Below are 15,540 nucleotides of genomic sequence, written 5' to 3'. Positions count from 1 at the left end.
TCAAAACGTTTATATTATTAGAACCAGAAGCAGAAGTTAAGTATCCCGAAAATATGAGATGGGACCGGAGATGCAAGTGTACGGGACAATAGGGCCTAGAATAGTAGGCAGTGGAAACATCAGAATCTAGAATTGGAAGATCGACCAAATAAGAAAGAGAGGACAAACCTTGTACAGTTCCAATTTCTATTTCAGCTACTAGTGTTTTTCAGTTGACCAAGACATAAATTGATATAACAGGGTTAGGACCACACCATGTGGGGAACAAAGCAATATCATGTGCTGGGCTACCCTTTGCTTGGCCCGGATTTCACATTCTTAATCTTATGCACAAACCAAACAAAATGTTTGCTGTTGCTGTCATTTCGAGTGCGTACAATAGTTGATGAATATGACATTACTTAATATCTACTTCTATTCTAGGAATGCAACTCTTTCATCGCTTTCCTAGTGAAATTAATTAAGATAAACTTTTACTGAAGAATGAAGATTTTCTTATCTATGAAAAATGCCACAACAACATAATCAAACTGAAATACCACAAAGCCAACAGCCATTGAAAGCTTACTTGCAGGGCAGTCTTTTAAATGATGTGGCGTAGTCAGTTTGAGAAGTCCCAAGTCAGAGTGCTTTCGGTACTTCAAAAGCACCGTCCTGTTTGCAACTTGAAAGCTTACTAGGATCAAAAGGTACGTGTAATAAATTCTGCATATTTTTACATTAGTTGGAAACCGGTGAGAGTTCATTCTGGATTGTCATCTGGGTGAACTCAGTCACCAAGCAACCGCAATCTGTCTTTCATCTCTGTATATAACTTTCGGATATTTACAAAATCTCTCTCCCTCTTATAATTGTAAGTTCAAGTGATGCAAAATGTGTATCATTTTCGGTGGGGGGGTAGATGCACTTGGTTGAAAGGTGCAGCATGTGTATGGCATTGGGGTTTCCTAAGTTCAACTAGACTTCATTTCAATATCTCCAGTATCCTCTTCAATGTCATCGGATTCAGATATATCCGAAGGAAGAAGCCCTAAGAGTGGCAGAGGCAGCAACGAACTGAGATTGCACAGAATAACCAAAGCAGCTAAGTTGTCAAAGCTGTCCCTAGTGATACCAAAGAGCTGGGTTAGACCAGCACCAATTAACCCTCCAAGCACACTTCCTCCATTTGATATGGACATGAGAGTTGCAAAAAGTGTTGCTTCCATTCCTTCTGGACATAGTTTTGCTGCTAGCACAAGAACAGGCATGAAAGAAGCCTGCAAAATATTTGGAAATCATTTCTGCAAGCTATTTACATATCTATATCATCAGCTGAATCAAGTATTGACTCCACAGACGAGCAAATAAAAAAGATGCTAGACAGCACGAAAAACACAACCCATTGTCGTGGTTCACCAAAGCTCCATCACATTAGAGCATGCTTAAAAGCAAACATTATATCTTCACATTTTGGATGTAAATCTTCCAGGAATAAATTTCCTAAAATCTAATAACTGTAACAAGACTTCAAACAAACTTGGAGACTTCTTTAAAGTCCAGCTGTAACCATAGAGATGTATAGTAATTTTCCACTACCAGGATGTTAATGAAGTTGTGGAATTTATTAAATTATGACTTCAACGGAGCTGCAGTTCTTGTAAGAGTTGATATCAATGAGTGAGTAAAAGAACGCAGGTAAACAGATATTTGGAATAGCAAATTACCTGAGCAAGGACCGTTAGAATCAAGGAATCCCCAATGGCAAACCATTCATCACTTATTCCAAATTCTCGGTTTAGTCCAGTGACAAGAAAAACCTGAGATCAAAATATTTTACCATGTGTATCATCATGATGAAATGTTCAGACATTCACAATAAGCCTTGACCACAGAAAAGTAATGATACAAACCTGAGTCAACCCAAGAGCTGTACCACTTATGGTGGTAAAGACAAAAATCTTCCGCAAGGGAACTTTTTTCAGAAAGCCATTGTACAGACCAACCCCAGCTAATGATGCAACTGAAGTGACAAGCTTTACACGTCCAAGAAACTCTGGGGTGAAACCAAGTTTATTTGTGCTGAAAACAAAGATTATGTCATTGCATATTTCCTTACATCAATGCATGTTGCGATCAATAAACTGTTTCCATCAACCATAAAGAAAATGAAGCAAATGAAAATAGTCAGTCAGTCTCCGAACATACGTGAAATAAAACATAGCTGAGTCTGAATGTGGTGTTGCCTGCCAGAGGAAAATAAATAATGTGGGAAGAAATACATGGGGCTGCTTGACTGCATCCCACAACTGAATAATATGCTGCTTTGAGGTTTCCAAAAATCCAGGACCCATTATAGTATGACTTTGCCCTGCTGGGACAATAACACGATTTTCTTTCACAAGAATAGCAACTGCAGAAGTTAGCAGTGGCAGCAATGCCGTGACACCAAAAACAAACCTGAAAGAATAAATTTAGCATTTAAATGATGGCCTTAATGATCTTCAGTAACACAACAACAACAAAGCCTTAGTCCCGAAATGATTCGGGGTCGGCTAACATGAACCATCATATAAAACCGTGAAATCAAGTCGTGTCAGCGACACAAATTTATGGGCAGCCTCAAGTACCTTACACCATAGGCATCCACAAGAGAGCCACTAAAGTAGGAGCTCACAATTCCACCAAAGGCTGATGAACCCCAACAAAGAGATTGAAGAGATCCTGACATGCTTTGTGACTCACCACGAGCCCTCTCCACCACCATGGAATCAACAACCTATTTAAACACAATTTTTGAAATAATAAGCATTAGGAACAATCTAAATGAAGAAAGCACTATAAAATCCATATTGAAAGACCTAGAAGAAGTCAACGTTCTTCCTAGAGTGCAAATGCACATAGATCAAATGAAAAGGGTGCCCATTCATGCAGACAGAGAGCGAAGGTATGGGCCATTGAGACAAACAAGCAACTTTAATGTTAAAAATAAACTTGCCTAAAATATTCTATCCTGCCTGCAGATGGACATCCATCCAATTGATGTAGGAAGTAATAAAAAAAACGGTTTTCACATAGCACGCGTTATCAAAAATGACACATGCAATGCTAAATCTCTACATCAAAAGAAACACAAAGCACAGACATGTGTTTAGAAATAGGTTCTAAAGGACTAAGAATTTCAAATCCCCAACAAAGACAAGTAATTACTTATTTGGTCAACATTAGAAAAAACATGTTGTGTAGGTCACTAACAAAAGGTGATTTTTAAATTTCATTACCTGTTTAACAGAAATATCAGTATAATAGTTAAAAGTGTATTAAGACCAAAATGCAGTTCAGTTGAAAAAAAAAACACATCAACAAGTCCGCCTATCTCCAATAGTTGGTAAAGGCATATACAAGCATTCCTCAAAGTTATTAAAGCCAAGAATTATGCCAGTTGTACACAGTCTCAATCACCCATTCTCAGTTCTCAATAAATAAGGGTAGTTGCATATGCAGATGCCTTTACTGTTGTCTCCAAGTCAATATCTGACATATAACAGAAAGTATTTGGCTTTGAGCAGCAAAGCAACCTGTTTTGGTGTCTGACTTTGATTATGAATCCAGAGAAAGTTGGCAAGTGAAATACCCAATTGTAATCACCATTAGAATTTATAGCACAACACACCTAATTATCCAAAGATTCTTCAACAAAACTTTCACCAATAGAAGTTGAAGACAAAGGTATTTTAAAAGGAGCTGAAATTGTTGGATCTCTCAAAGGATCGCTTTTTTAACAGGGTCGATCACAAAAGATGGATCCATAGAGCTGAACCCCAATTGGTATATTTAAGGCTTCATTGTTGTTGAAAGTAAATGTAATAGTAAGCAAATAGCTATCTTCTCATCAGAAGCAAATAGACGACCCCAACCAACATTGTCATTTATCATCCAAGCAAGAAATTCAAGATATGATTATTCTGTAACTCTATAATTGGATTTCAACCAAGTTCCCCAGTAGTGTGGTTGGATCACCCAAGTCTTTTGTTAGACAGCCAGCAGCTGCTGAGCCTGCTGAACAGTCAAAAGCAGTTGCTGCAAGGTTCAAGGTTGTGCTTTTCAGCAAGTACATAGACAGTTTACACATGGTAACCAGGGAATTAAGCACATGGAAGCAGAGAATAACCAGAGAACAGTATAAAATTTATGTTCAGATATATCTTATTATTCCTTTATCTTACTGTTTGGAGTTTTTTTTAATTCTCAAGAGTTGTTCGGATAGGGAATTTAATTAGTATTTCCTGATTTTAGGAGCCTGCTCTTTATAAGCAGTTGGATTGAATGAGAAAGGCAAATATAGTTACCAGAAAATATTCTTCTTTTTTTCATTAAGAGGCTGGAGGGATCTTTCTAAGGAGCTTTCACTAGGTGGTGGAATGGAACCAACATTGATCATAAGGGATGGAAAATATGAAGTCTAGTTCCTCATTGTATGTCATTCGGAGGATTCCTGCAATGCGGGTCCTGTAACAATGTTCAGGGCTAGAACACAATACTTTTCCCTGTCCACTAACCTTCATCTGCTCACAATTGAACTCTTCAAGGGAAATACAATATTTCAACATCATACAAAAGTTTTCTTTTCTCCTCTTAACATACAGGGAAATTCCAAAAGATATATTTTGCAAGCACAGAGCACTTGGGCACGACAAGCAGATGCAAATAAGCATTAAGGTAAAGCGCATGTAATGTAACCTACAGTCATAATTTAATTACAATTACCGTTCTATTTGTTACTATTGAAATCTAATTCTGTTAAGTGACTAATGAATTCCAATTTCCTCATAAAAAGTTCCACATACATGAAGCTAAAACTTCTTTCCATGTCCAATTTAGATGACACCACTAGTTTCTAATAAAACAAATGTCATTCACTTACACAGCCAAGATTGAACAGGTTCTATGAAATTAAGCCACTAAGCCGCCCTTAGAAGTGACTCACAACTCTAGCCAAGCATTTTAAGATACTTAGAAAGAGAAATACTCACAACATCAGAGAAGGCAACAGAAAATGATCCAAGAAGTATGCAGCAAGCAACGGTATACTTGCTGTCAACAATGGTAGCCATCATGGTCCAAGAGATTGCACCAAGAAGTCCTGAAAGAACCAAGTACGACCTTCTTCGATAACCAAAAAGTGGAATAGAATCACTGGAATGCCAAAAGACTTAATCAAAAGGAAGTACAGACAACAAAATTAAGTTAGGAATTGAGCAGGAAATGAAACTGGATAGAGAAGAATGCAAAATAAAATCCTACCTAATAAATCCATAGAGAGGTTTGACAAGCCATGGTAATGAAGAAAAACCAGCTATTACAGCTGTCTAGTCAACCATGTAGATTGTCAGTTGTAAATCATACATCAAAAACAAGAATAATGATCATCAAAATACTAAAATCCCGATCTTGCAAACCATAAACCACCAAAATCTCACGATAATGGGGCGACATTGATGCAACAAAACAAAAGTAACAAAAACTAAGAGATGCATCACAAAATTACCCAAACGATCATCCAAATTGCATTGCTAAATGTCAAGTTCCTAATAATATTCCTCCACCATTCACCACATTCAATCAAAACAGATGCACCACAAATGGGAACATAACTAAAAGAAATGCATACCTCTGCAGGATCTAAATGCAAATCATCTTTTAGGTAGAAACTGACAGCGAGTCTGGCAAGGCCTAAAACTCCTTGAACAAAATATACCATTGCAACTGCAAAACTGTCTGGCGACAATTCTACCCCAAAGTACGTGATTCCGCTACCGAAATGTTTGTGTTTACGCGATGCATTTTTAATGCTAGAGTCTGTCCCTTCTTCCACATCCGTTAACAATTCACTTTTACTGGCACCTAAAACAAGACTTAACTCCATTAATCCAATATTTAAGCCTAATAAATACATTCCAATTCCTCCAACACAAATAATTTTAGAATCATGCCTCTAAACCCCAAACACCTGATTTAAATTATGACCTTAAGTCTCCTGATAATGACTGCCACTTATGAGTAGAAGAATACTGTAACTAGAAATTGAAAAAATCGAATAGGAAAACGACTTACTGTCTACAGAAATCAAAGGCGACTCCTCGATTCGATCCCGCCGGTGAGACGCCACCGACGTAACCATGTCTTCCTCGTCCGCCACTTTGCTCCCGGACCTCCGGCGAGCTCTGCTGCAAGATATGAGAGAAAATGGTTTCCGATGAATCCGACACAGAGCAGAAGAGGAGATAAAGGACAAAGGTAAACGTAAAGGCGAAGAGGGTAAGAATGGGATAAAAGTAAAATTTATTGAAGCCATTAAAATAGTAATTGTTGAAGCTTTTTATCCGCCAACGAGGCTCAAACTAGTGCATTTCTATTTCTAGTGTAACGTCAAATGACCCTTATGTCCCTAACTCCTTCGGTAATTGTTGCTTATAGCTTGACACGTAACTAAACATTGCCCGCGAAAAGCTTACGGCCCAACAAAACATGCGACCCGCTTCGTGATTGGAAAAAAGGCCCGTGGACTAAGTCAACGCCTTACGAGAAAGAAAGAAAAGTTACCATATATGTCATAGTTTTAAAACTATTCTCTTCCATGCCATTTTATTCTCTCAAAATTGATTTAGGTTAGACTTAATGTCATTTTTTTCTATCTAAATCTGATACATTTTGTTCAACAAGTATATATTGGCACTACGGATGGCAACTTTTAGAGCTTTTTATTACTTAATTTTAGTATTAATCAGTTCAGTAACATTTCAGTTTAGTTCAGTAATTTCATTAATTATTATAATTATAATTATAATTATTTTATTATTATTAGAATCATTATTGTTTTTATAAGATTTTTATTCTAATTATTGTTATTTTTAAAGAATTATATTATTATTTCAATTTCAATAGAATTCAGTTCAGTTTGGTAGTATTCAGTTCAGTTTTTTTTCGTCATAAAGGACATAACCTTAGGGTACCTACGAGTAGTATCAATCTCAAACCCTTATCCGTTTGTTTTTTAATTACTCGTATCCGTTTCATTATCCTAACATGTATACTTTTTGCATCTCATACCCGTTCCATTTATTTTGTGATACTTTTACCCGTTAAGAATCAATACATAAAACTTTCAATAGTACCAAGAAAAACCTAAATGGAAGTGATACAAAAATCGTTTAATTTCAGCTAAATCTAGAGGTGGAGAAAACTGAAAAAACCCGAATCAAACTGAACCAAACTATAATTCGGTTCTTGTTTATTAATTAATTTGATTTTTGGTTCGGTTCTACATCAAATAAAACCGAACTGATGTACTATTTTAATTTTTTTTATCATTTTCATCAGCCAAGTTCAATCTTAAGTCATAACTTAAATAACCATATCTTTTCTTGGGTTTTTTTCCCCCTGATGAGGGCGGCGATTTTTTCCCCAGATGAGGGCGCTCTAGGTCACTGAAATCTCCTCTTCCGATTAGCAAATCCAGCCACACCTCCCCCCCCCCCTCACTCCATTAATCCTTTCCTTTTTCCCCTCCTACCCTCTAATCTCTCCATCCCCTACACCTATTTCTCCACACCCTGTTTCTCTACGCATCAGTTGCATTTTTTCCCGATAATAACTCAGACGCTCCTCAGGTCATTTGCTTCCGATCGAAATCCGGCGGTTATCATCAGCGACAGTCACCTAGACGTTCTCTGATTGGATTAATCAATGGAGGAGCAACTCCAATTGCTTAACATAGTGGACGATGGTTTTGAATTTCCTAATTTGGAAGATACTCAGGTAGCAAACGAGTACGATTTCTGCTTGGTGGGAGCGGTTATCACGACGAGATCATACAATTTCACGATCTTGAAACACCGGATGACGAACATTTGGCAACCAGGGAAAGGAATTCAGATCACTGAAACTGGGAGGTAAGTTAATTCTGTTCCGCTTCTTCCATGCTTATGATATGCCATGGGTTATAGATGGTGGTCCGTGGACCTTTGACAACCATCTGATTATATTACATGAATTACAGCCAGGGGAAGAGCCAACTGAGGCACCCCTACACTTTGATAATTTCTGGGTACAGGTCCATGGGCTAGCAGTGGGTTTTTTCTCAAAAGTTGTGGAAAGGGCACTGGCTGACTTCATTAGCAGTTTTGTCTCCTATGACACTAAGAATGTCTGGTCCCATGACAGACCCTTCATGCGAATCCGGGTTCAGGTTGACATCAGATTACCACTTAAAAAAGAGAAGAAGATCCGCAAGCCTGGAGGGGAATGGATAACCAGTACCTTTCGGTATGAAAAACTCCCGACATTTTGCTTTATATGCGGTTTGATAGGACATATTGACAGAAATTGTGAAAGATACTACCACATGGCAATGGATGATGTTCACAGGGATTGGGATATTACACTTCGAGCCTTACCGAAACGTCTGTCCAATCTGGGAGGAGAGAGATGGTTGAAAGAGGACAACCCTACGGGTCAGAACAGGGAATCTGAAGATAGCAGAGAACCTACACAGGCTCAGATATGTAACCTAGGAAGCTCACTGATCCCATCTAATCTCCAAAATTTGGCAGGGAACCTAGGAGCCAACCTAATATCCAAAAGGAAATCGGTCTTGACGGATATCACCAACACTACAGCCAATGAACCAGGGATTGTAATAACAGAGGAGAAGAACAGAGACTCAGGAGAGTCAGCAACGGGTTCTAGAATCAGGGGGGTCTGATATAACTTCAGGAGGCTCGGTTGCACATCTCATTAGTTCGATGGAAGTAGACAAAGCTGCAGCAGGTGGTAAACAGATTACTAAAGAGCAGCCCGGCTCAAAAAATGGGAAATCAGCAGACCTGGAGGCTCGGGTCTGCCATATGCCATGAAAGTATTGAGCTAGAACTGTCGGGGACTAGGGAGTGTCCGGGCAGTTCCAATTTTCTGTGAGCTTGTTAGAGCTCACAACCCGGATATCATTTTTCTATTTGAAACATTAGTTTGCAGTTCTAGAGTTGAGGAGATTCGAGTTCGGTTGGGTTTTGAAAGCTGTTATTCAGTCGACAGTATTGGGAGAAGTGGTGGCATTTGTGTTTTTTGGAAGTGTGCAGATTGGTGCTCCCTTCTTTCTTTTTCAATCAACCACATTGAGATGGAAATTAAAGATAAAGAGCAAGGCAACTGGAGGCTCATTGGCTTCTATGGCTGTCCGGAAAGTTCTAAAAGGAAGCAGTCATGGCAGATTCTATGAAATATTGCAGCAGCATCAGCCCTCCCATGGGCTATTGTTGGAGATTTTAATGACCTTTTATGCCCAACGGACAAACAAGGCCTTGTTGCTCACCTGGAGTGGTGTTTCAAAGGGTTCAAAGAAACCATTGAGGTTTGTAGTCTTTACGAGGTGCCGCTGGAGGGGTACCCATTCACTTGGATACGGCACAGAGGTAAGCCTAATGAGGTGCAAGAGCGTCTTGATAGGGCGTTCGCCACTGCAGACTGGTAGCTGAAGTTCTCTAATGATTTTTCTCTAAATTTTGTCGCACCTACCTCAAATCACTCTCCAATTATACTTCAAACAACGAGACAGATTGTTACCCACTCATCTAAACGCTTCTTTTTTAAAACAAGTGGCTAAGAGAACCGAATCTAAAGAGTGTTATGCAGAAGGAATGGTTAGCGACATCAGCACTTCCCATATCGGCCAGGTTACACAGGGTGGCGGAAAGTCTTTCTGATTGGGGTCGTCAGCTGAATCAGAATTTCAGGAACGAAATTAAAAACTGTAACAGAAAGCTTGAGCAGTTGCGTGAATCATCATCCCCGGGGGCAGCTTCTGAATATGATGTCGAAAAAGCAAAGCTTATATCTCTCCTGTTACAGGAAGAAGATCATTGGCGTCCGTGCTCCAAGGTTTTTTTGCTTACGGAAGGGGATCTGAACACACAGTTTTTCCATTCATATGCTAGTGGCAGAAGAAAAAAGAACAAAATCTCCCGTCTACAGTCTGAAGACGGATCGTGGGAATATGAAAATGACAAATTATGTCAGATAGCTTCAAGGTATTTTTCTAACCTATTCTCACCTAGCAGCAGTACATCAGATCATGTTCTTCAGCTCATCTCGCCCAAGGTGTCCGCTGATGACAACGCTATGTTACTAGCACCGCTACGGAAAGAAGAATTCAAAGAGGCTCTTTTTCAGATGCATCCAGATAAAACTCCGGGACCGGACGGTTTCAACCCGGGTTTTTATCAGAGGTTTTAGGAGGTGTTGGGTGATAGTATTTTCACAGCGGGCCTTCAATGGTTCGATTCAAGTCAGTTCTCTAGTAACCTCAATGATACTATTATCTGCCTCATCCCTAAATGTTCTGATCCCGGCACTATGAAGGATTTGAGACCAATTGCACTTTGCAATGTGCTGTACAAGATTTTCTCTAAAGTCCTTGCCAACCGGTTGAAAGCGATCCTTCCTAAGATAATTTTAGAATCTCAATCAGCTTTTATCAAAGGGAGGAATATCACGGACAATGTGCTCATAGCCTTCGAGGTCATCCACAGTATGAAGCGGAACACAAATAAGAAGAATGGAGATGTTGCACTCAAAATTGATATAAGAAAGGCCTATGACAGGGTGGATTGGAATTACCTCAAGGGTATGATGCTAAAATTGGGCTTTGAAACTAAGTGGGTGGATTTGATGATGTTATGCATTTTTACGGTTCAGTATTCTGTCAGAATGAATAATGAAATGGTGGGTCCTATTTTTCCCCAGTGGGGGATCAGACAAGGGGATCCACTCTCCCCTTTTTTATTCCTTTTCTGTGTTGAAGGCCTATCCGCACTACTTACTAAGGAGGAAAGTAACGGGAATTTACACGGTTGTCGGGTAAGCCGAGGTGCCCCCCCCCCCCCATTAGTCATTTATTATTTACCGATGACGCGTTCCTATTGTTGGTCCCTTGTTTAGTTGCAAGTATAGTTCCAAGGGGGGGGGGGTTAGGAACTATTTAAACTTTTTTTGCAATTTAGGCAGACTTCTTTTTCTAAAGAAAAAGATTTGAACAGTGGCGCTGAGTAAACAATAAGATACTGGCTTAGTCAACAGGTGACTAGGTCAGTTTCTTAGCTTGAGTCAGGAAATAGCACTTAGAGTCTATTCCTGAGCTCAGACGTTCAACGCGCACAACTCAACTTCACCTCTTTACTTGGTCAGTTTTGATTATTTAAAGCAAGCAATATAAATAAGGAGCTAAGGTAAGAAATACTTCACTCAGCAGATTTATCCAGGTTCGGCTTCTTCTAAGCCTACGTCCTGTCCCCGGAACACGTTCCGAGATTTCAAATACTCTACTGAGCTCTTTAAAGGTAGAGCCTCAAACCTTTTACAATATCAGCAATTGAATATGACAAGAGTACCTTCCTCTATACTTCTACTCAATCCTAATCTCTCGTTGAGTACTTAAAACCGAGTACTCAGCCTCTCCTTTCTATCTCTAGAAATGATAAGTGTTTTTGTCCTAATACAAAGATGTGCTAAGACACTTTAGACGATTTACAATCACTCTAGACTTTTACACAGATATTAGAAATGTAGTGTAAGAATTTGCTTTGCTTCTTGCTTGCAGAACTTGTAAAGATTTGGTCAACGTAATGGCTTGATCAAGTTCTGTATCTTGTGAAGCTTATGATGGCACTATTTATAGAGACGTCTGGGTCATCGGTCATTTCGAATTTCGAAATAACCGTTGGAGGGAAACGGCTATGTGTCGTTGTCATCCTGACTTGTACAGAGCTCTCGGCCAATCACAATCGTGTATCTTCTGTCCTCGGTCAGCTCAGCAGATGGTCTCTCCTTTTATGGTAAAGTCAACTGGACAGCATACTGTGTCGTCTGAACTTTGCCAAAAGAGGAAACACTTTGTCTGGAAGGTTTCCTTTGCCAGCTGCTGTCTTGTACGCTTTGTCGAGACTACTCAGTAGCTTCATTGTGAAGTTGTTCCCGAAGGTCTTCTAGATCCTTCCGTTTGCTGAGTTGCGTTTTGTCCAAAACGGCAACGTCTTGACATACGCGGGCCGAGTGTACTGAGTTGTTTAACTTGGGCCTTGGCTTCCGTATTGGGCTTGGGCCTTCCAATCCTTGTGACTTATAACATTTATACTCAACATTGAACAAACACATTACTAGAATAAATCAAAGCATTTAAACTTAGTGTGTTTAGAATATGTATTTTAATTTATACTTAAACAATTTTGTCAAATCAAAATTATGTGGAAAGGTGTTTCAACAAACTCCCCTATTTTGATGTTAGCAAAACTATTCAGCAAGGAACTCAGTATGAGCTCCCCCATGATAGTTGACCTAGTATAATTAAGCAAACTCCCCCGTAAGGGTTGAGCTACTGACATAGTTTTACTTAAAACATTTAAGGGTTTAAATGAGTAAGTCTAAGGTCAGTTTTCAGATATAGGTCAGCTATATCGCATATTCTATTTACTCAGTGTCAAGCGGAAGTTTTAGACATATAGAGCGCGCTGAGTATTTTGTTGTTCAATGAGATCTTATCAGAATGTTTCACAAGTACATAGGTTAATGTCAAACATGTTATCAGCATATCATTTAGTCAATAAATATTATAAGTGTTAAACATAGCTGATATAAATGAAGATACATAATAACTCAGTACTTAATAGCATATATCATAACTCAGTATTTGAATAAGAAAAGTAAGTATGATATATATTGAAAGAAGTCAGCAGTTACACAGCAAAAGAAATAAACATAGCACATAGATTACAAATGTTAAGACCTAGCCTATCTATTTCTTTTTCTTGCCCTGTGACTGACTTCGCTCGTACTGACGTTGCTCATACTGAGCTCTAGCAGCTTGCACTTTCTCCCCCGTTTTGTCAACTTCAGGGAGCTTAAACGCATCGGTTAAGACAGCGCGAGTCAGTTCCTGCGAAAGTTCCTTTAGCTTGTCAGCACTCTCATTGACGCCATCAAAAATGGCAACTCCATCAGCTGATACTTCGACTGGTATATGAAGATCAGCAGCACTGAGCATATTTACACTGAAAGCTTGAGCTTTGGCTTGCCATATGAGAGCTTCAGAGAGGCCAGCAAAGACTTGGTGGAAAGTCTTCAAGAGAGCTGAGTCATAATGATGACGCTGGATATTATTATGATGGATGTGGTTGAAAGATTGCTGTGCGAGAGACAGCAACTCATTCTGCTTCAAAGCGTCAGTATCCATCTCTTGCTTGTTGAGGTTAAGTAGCCTGATGGCCTCACCGATTTGCTCGACTGAGCACTGACTATAGGACACCATTTGCTCATTTGTCTTAAGTTGCTCAGTATGAAGCTGAGCAAAAAACATCTTGAGTTCTGAGGAAGTGGCGTAGTCAGTGTTCACAGCAGATAACTTCTGAACTTGCTGATGGAGAGAGTTCAGATGTTGAATTGTTGACAGCTGTATCTTTGCCAACTTGGCAAGTGAATCCTGCTTAGCTTGCTGGGCTTGGAATGACAAGACTACATTCAGCAGATCCTTGAGTCCCTTGACTTCGTTGAGAAGTAGAGTGACCTGGGAGAGCTGAGTTGTCTCAGGAATTGAAGATCCAGCAGCAGGCGAAGCGAAGTGTTGAAGATCGTGGATGAGTGCTTGTACTGATTCAATGAGCTTTTTGCCGGACTCAGTGGCATCCCAATGTACATCAGTATGACCAGAAGAAAGTGGAGTGAAGGGAGTACCCTGGTTAGTGACTGGATGAGTTGGCTCAATCTGCACTTGAGTTGGAGGAATGGTTGATTGATCAGCAGAGAGAGTTGTTGTAGAAGTAATAACCCGAACACTGTCTGTGCTGACGGCGGAAGGATGGGGAGTCAGCACCATGCTTAAGGAGACAACATGAGCAGTGGTCGGTTCAACCTGACTAGTTGACGTGGTTGAAGTGTTATGGTCGGCATGTTCCTATTGAGAAGAAACAGAGGCTTGTTTTTCCAACGGTGCGGAGGAAGTTGAAGTGGATTGCCGCTTGAAGAATGTCAGTTTGACAGTAGAAGGATCCTTTGTTGTCTTGGAGAGGACAAGTTCAGGAATAGATGGTGATTGCACAGGAGGTTCACTGACCATTTTCTCACTGGCCTTAACCAGCTTTCGCCTTCTACGCGGTGGAGTGGTATGATGAGCAGGTTCTTCTGAGTGAGTAGGAGAAGGTTCCTTGTGCTCAGTATGGGTCTGGTCAGCTTGCTCAACTTGCTCAACTTGCTCATCTCCAGCAGCTAACTCGGTGTCAGTTTGCACATTTCCACCAGCTAACTCAGTGTTGGCATCCTCAACCTCAATTTCGCTGTCATATTCCTCAGATTCATCAGCGACATCCTGGTCGCTGGTTTCAGCTTCTTCTTCAGCAGTGCTGTCTCCATCAAGTTCTTCCTCAACTTGGGAGATGAAGTGGTCATCTAACTGGACCTCAGTTTCCTCAGCATCAGTACCTTGGCATTGAGTGAAATGAGAATCACCCGGTACAATAAAATCAGTTGGTATGACGTCGAGAGGTGCCAGTGTTGAAGGCTTCTGCTTCTTCTGAGGTAGCTCAGTAGCTTCCTCAGTGCCAGGCTCATCTTGTCTGCTTCTTTTCTCAGCTGACTTTCCAGCTGACTTCTGCCTCTTTGCTGGAGACTCAATGTTTTGTGAAGGAGTCTCAGCAGATTTCCTCTTGCGGGAAGCAGGGGCCTTAGATCGTCGCCCTTTTTGAGGCACAGCAGTGGATTCCTCAGCTTGGTCAGTTTGACCAGCAGCAGCAACTTTTTCCTTCTTCAAGGGTTGTCCAAATTTAAGTGCCCTCAGCGAGGCAGCTGTTATCTCAGATCCTCTGAAGGATTCCTCACCTTTGAGGTCAATCTTGTGGTCGATGAGGATCCTGGTGATAATTGACCCTAACCTCGGTGTACCCGTGCTGCGTAGGAACCCAGCAACCAAGAAAACCGGCATGTTGATGGCGGTGTACGTCAGCATGTGCCATATGAAGCACTGTTCAAAGTTGGTTACTGATGTAGTGCAGTTGATCTTTGGGTAAATGAAATAGCTCAGCAGGTAGTGAGCCATCTTCTGGTGCTGTCCCATTGAAGATGCTGAGATCTCGCCTGAGTGACCCTCAGGTTTGCAGAAGGTATGGACGTAGTTGGTTTTGTCCTGATCTCCTGACTTCCTCAGCCTTACTCCCTCAGTTTTGAGCTGGAGGAGATTTCCTATGTACAGAGGGTTGATGAAGATGGTTTTCCCTTTTACTTCAGTGCTTAGGTAGTCGGCGGAGTCACTGGGAACCTTGAGGTTGTGGTAAAACTCCCTCACTAGGTCAGGATATGTCTCATCCCTGACCGAGAATAGCCCAGTCCATTCGTTTTTAGAAATCCATTCGGCAAATGGCTGTTCATGTTGCACGAAATGCTCAGAGACCCATCTGGAGGGCTCAACCTTCCACTCGCGGACATTTTCGAAGACATTAGAGTAGGTCATGATCTTAACAGCTT

The 15,540-nt window shown here is 40.4% G+C and overlaps 1 protein-coding gene across 1 annotated transcript; it reads right to left on the bottom strand.

Annotated features, from left to right (window-relative positions):
- Positions 1 to 275: 275 nt before the first annotated feature.
- On the bottom strand, positions 276 to 6,373 carry LOC136219718 (folate-biopterin transporter 1, chloroplastic). Its single transcript, XM_066007213.1, has 9 exons — positions 6,094 to 6,373; positions 5,651 to 5,883; positions 5,284 to 5,348; positions 5,013 to 5,175; positions 2,610 to 2,758; positions 2,188 to 2,439; positions 1,893 to 2,061; positions 1,707 to 1,799; positions 276 to 1,259 (listed from the first exon to the last, which is right to left on the bottom strand). Exons 1-9 carry the CDS (start codon positions 6,332 to 6,334, stop codon positions 954 to 956), a joined length of 1,671 nt encoding a protein of 556 aa, XP_065863285.1. The 5' UTR covers positions 6,335 to 6,373; the 3' UTR covers positions 276 to 953.
- Between the last annotated feature and the right edge of the window lie 9,167 nt (positions 6,374 to 15,540).

The sequence above is a fragment of the Euphorbia lathyris genome, chromosome 2 (assembly GCF_963576675.1).
Source record: "Euphorbia lathyris chromosome 2, ddEupLath1.1, whole genome shotgun sequence".
Taxonomy (NCBI): Eukaryota; Viridiplantae; Streptophyta; class Magnoliopsida; order Malpighiales; family Euphorbiaceae; genus Euphorbia; species Euphorbia lathyris.
Note: the sequence above shows the minus strand (reverse complement) of the source record. Positions and strands in the feature narration are given on the sequence as shown.

Coding starts and splice junctions, on each gene's coding strand:
- LOC136219718 (XM_066007213.1), bottom strand. CDS start 6,334: ATGGCTTCAATAAATTTTACTTTTATCCCATTCTTACCCTCTTCGCCT. Junction 5,884..6,093: donor GCCTTTGATTTCTGTAGACA/GTAAGTCGTTTT, acceptor GTCTTGTTTTAG/GTGCCAGTAAAAGTGAATTG. Junction 1,800..1,892: donor CAGCTCTTGGGTTGACTCAG/GTTTGTATCATT, acceptor TTTTGATCTCAG/GTTTTTCTTGTCACTGGACT.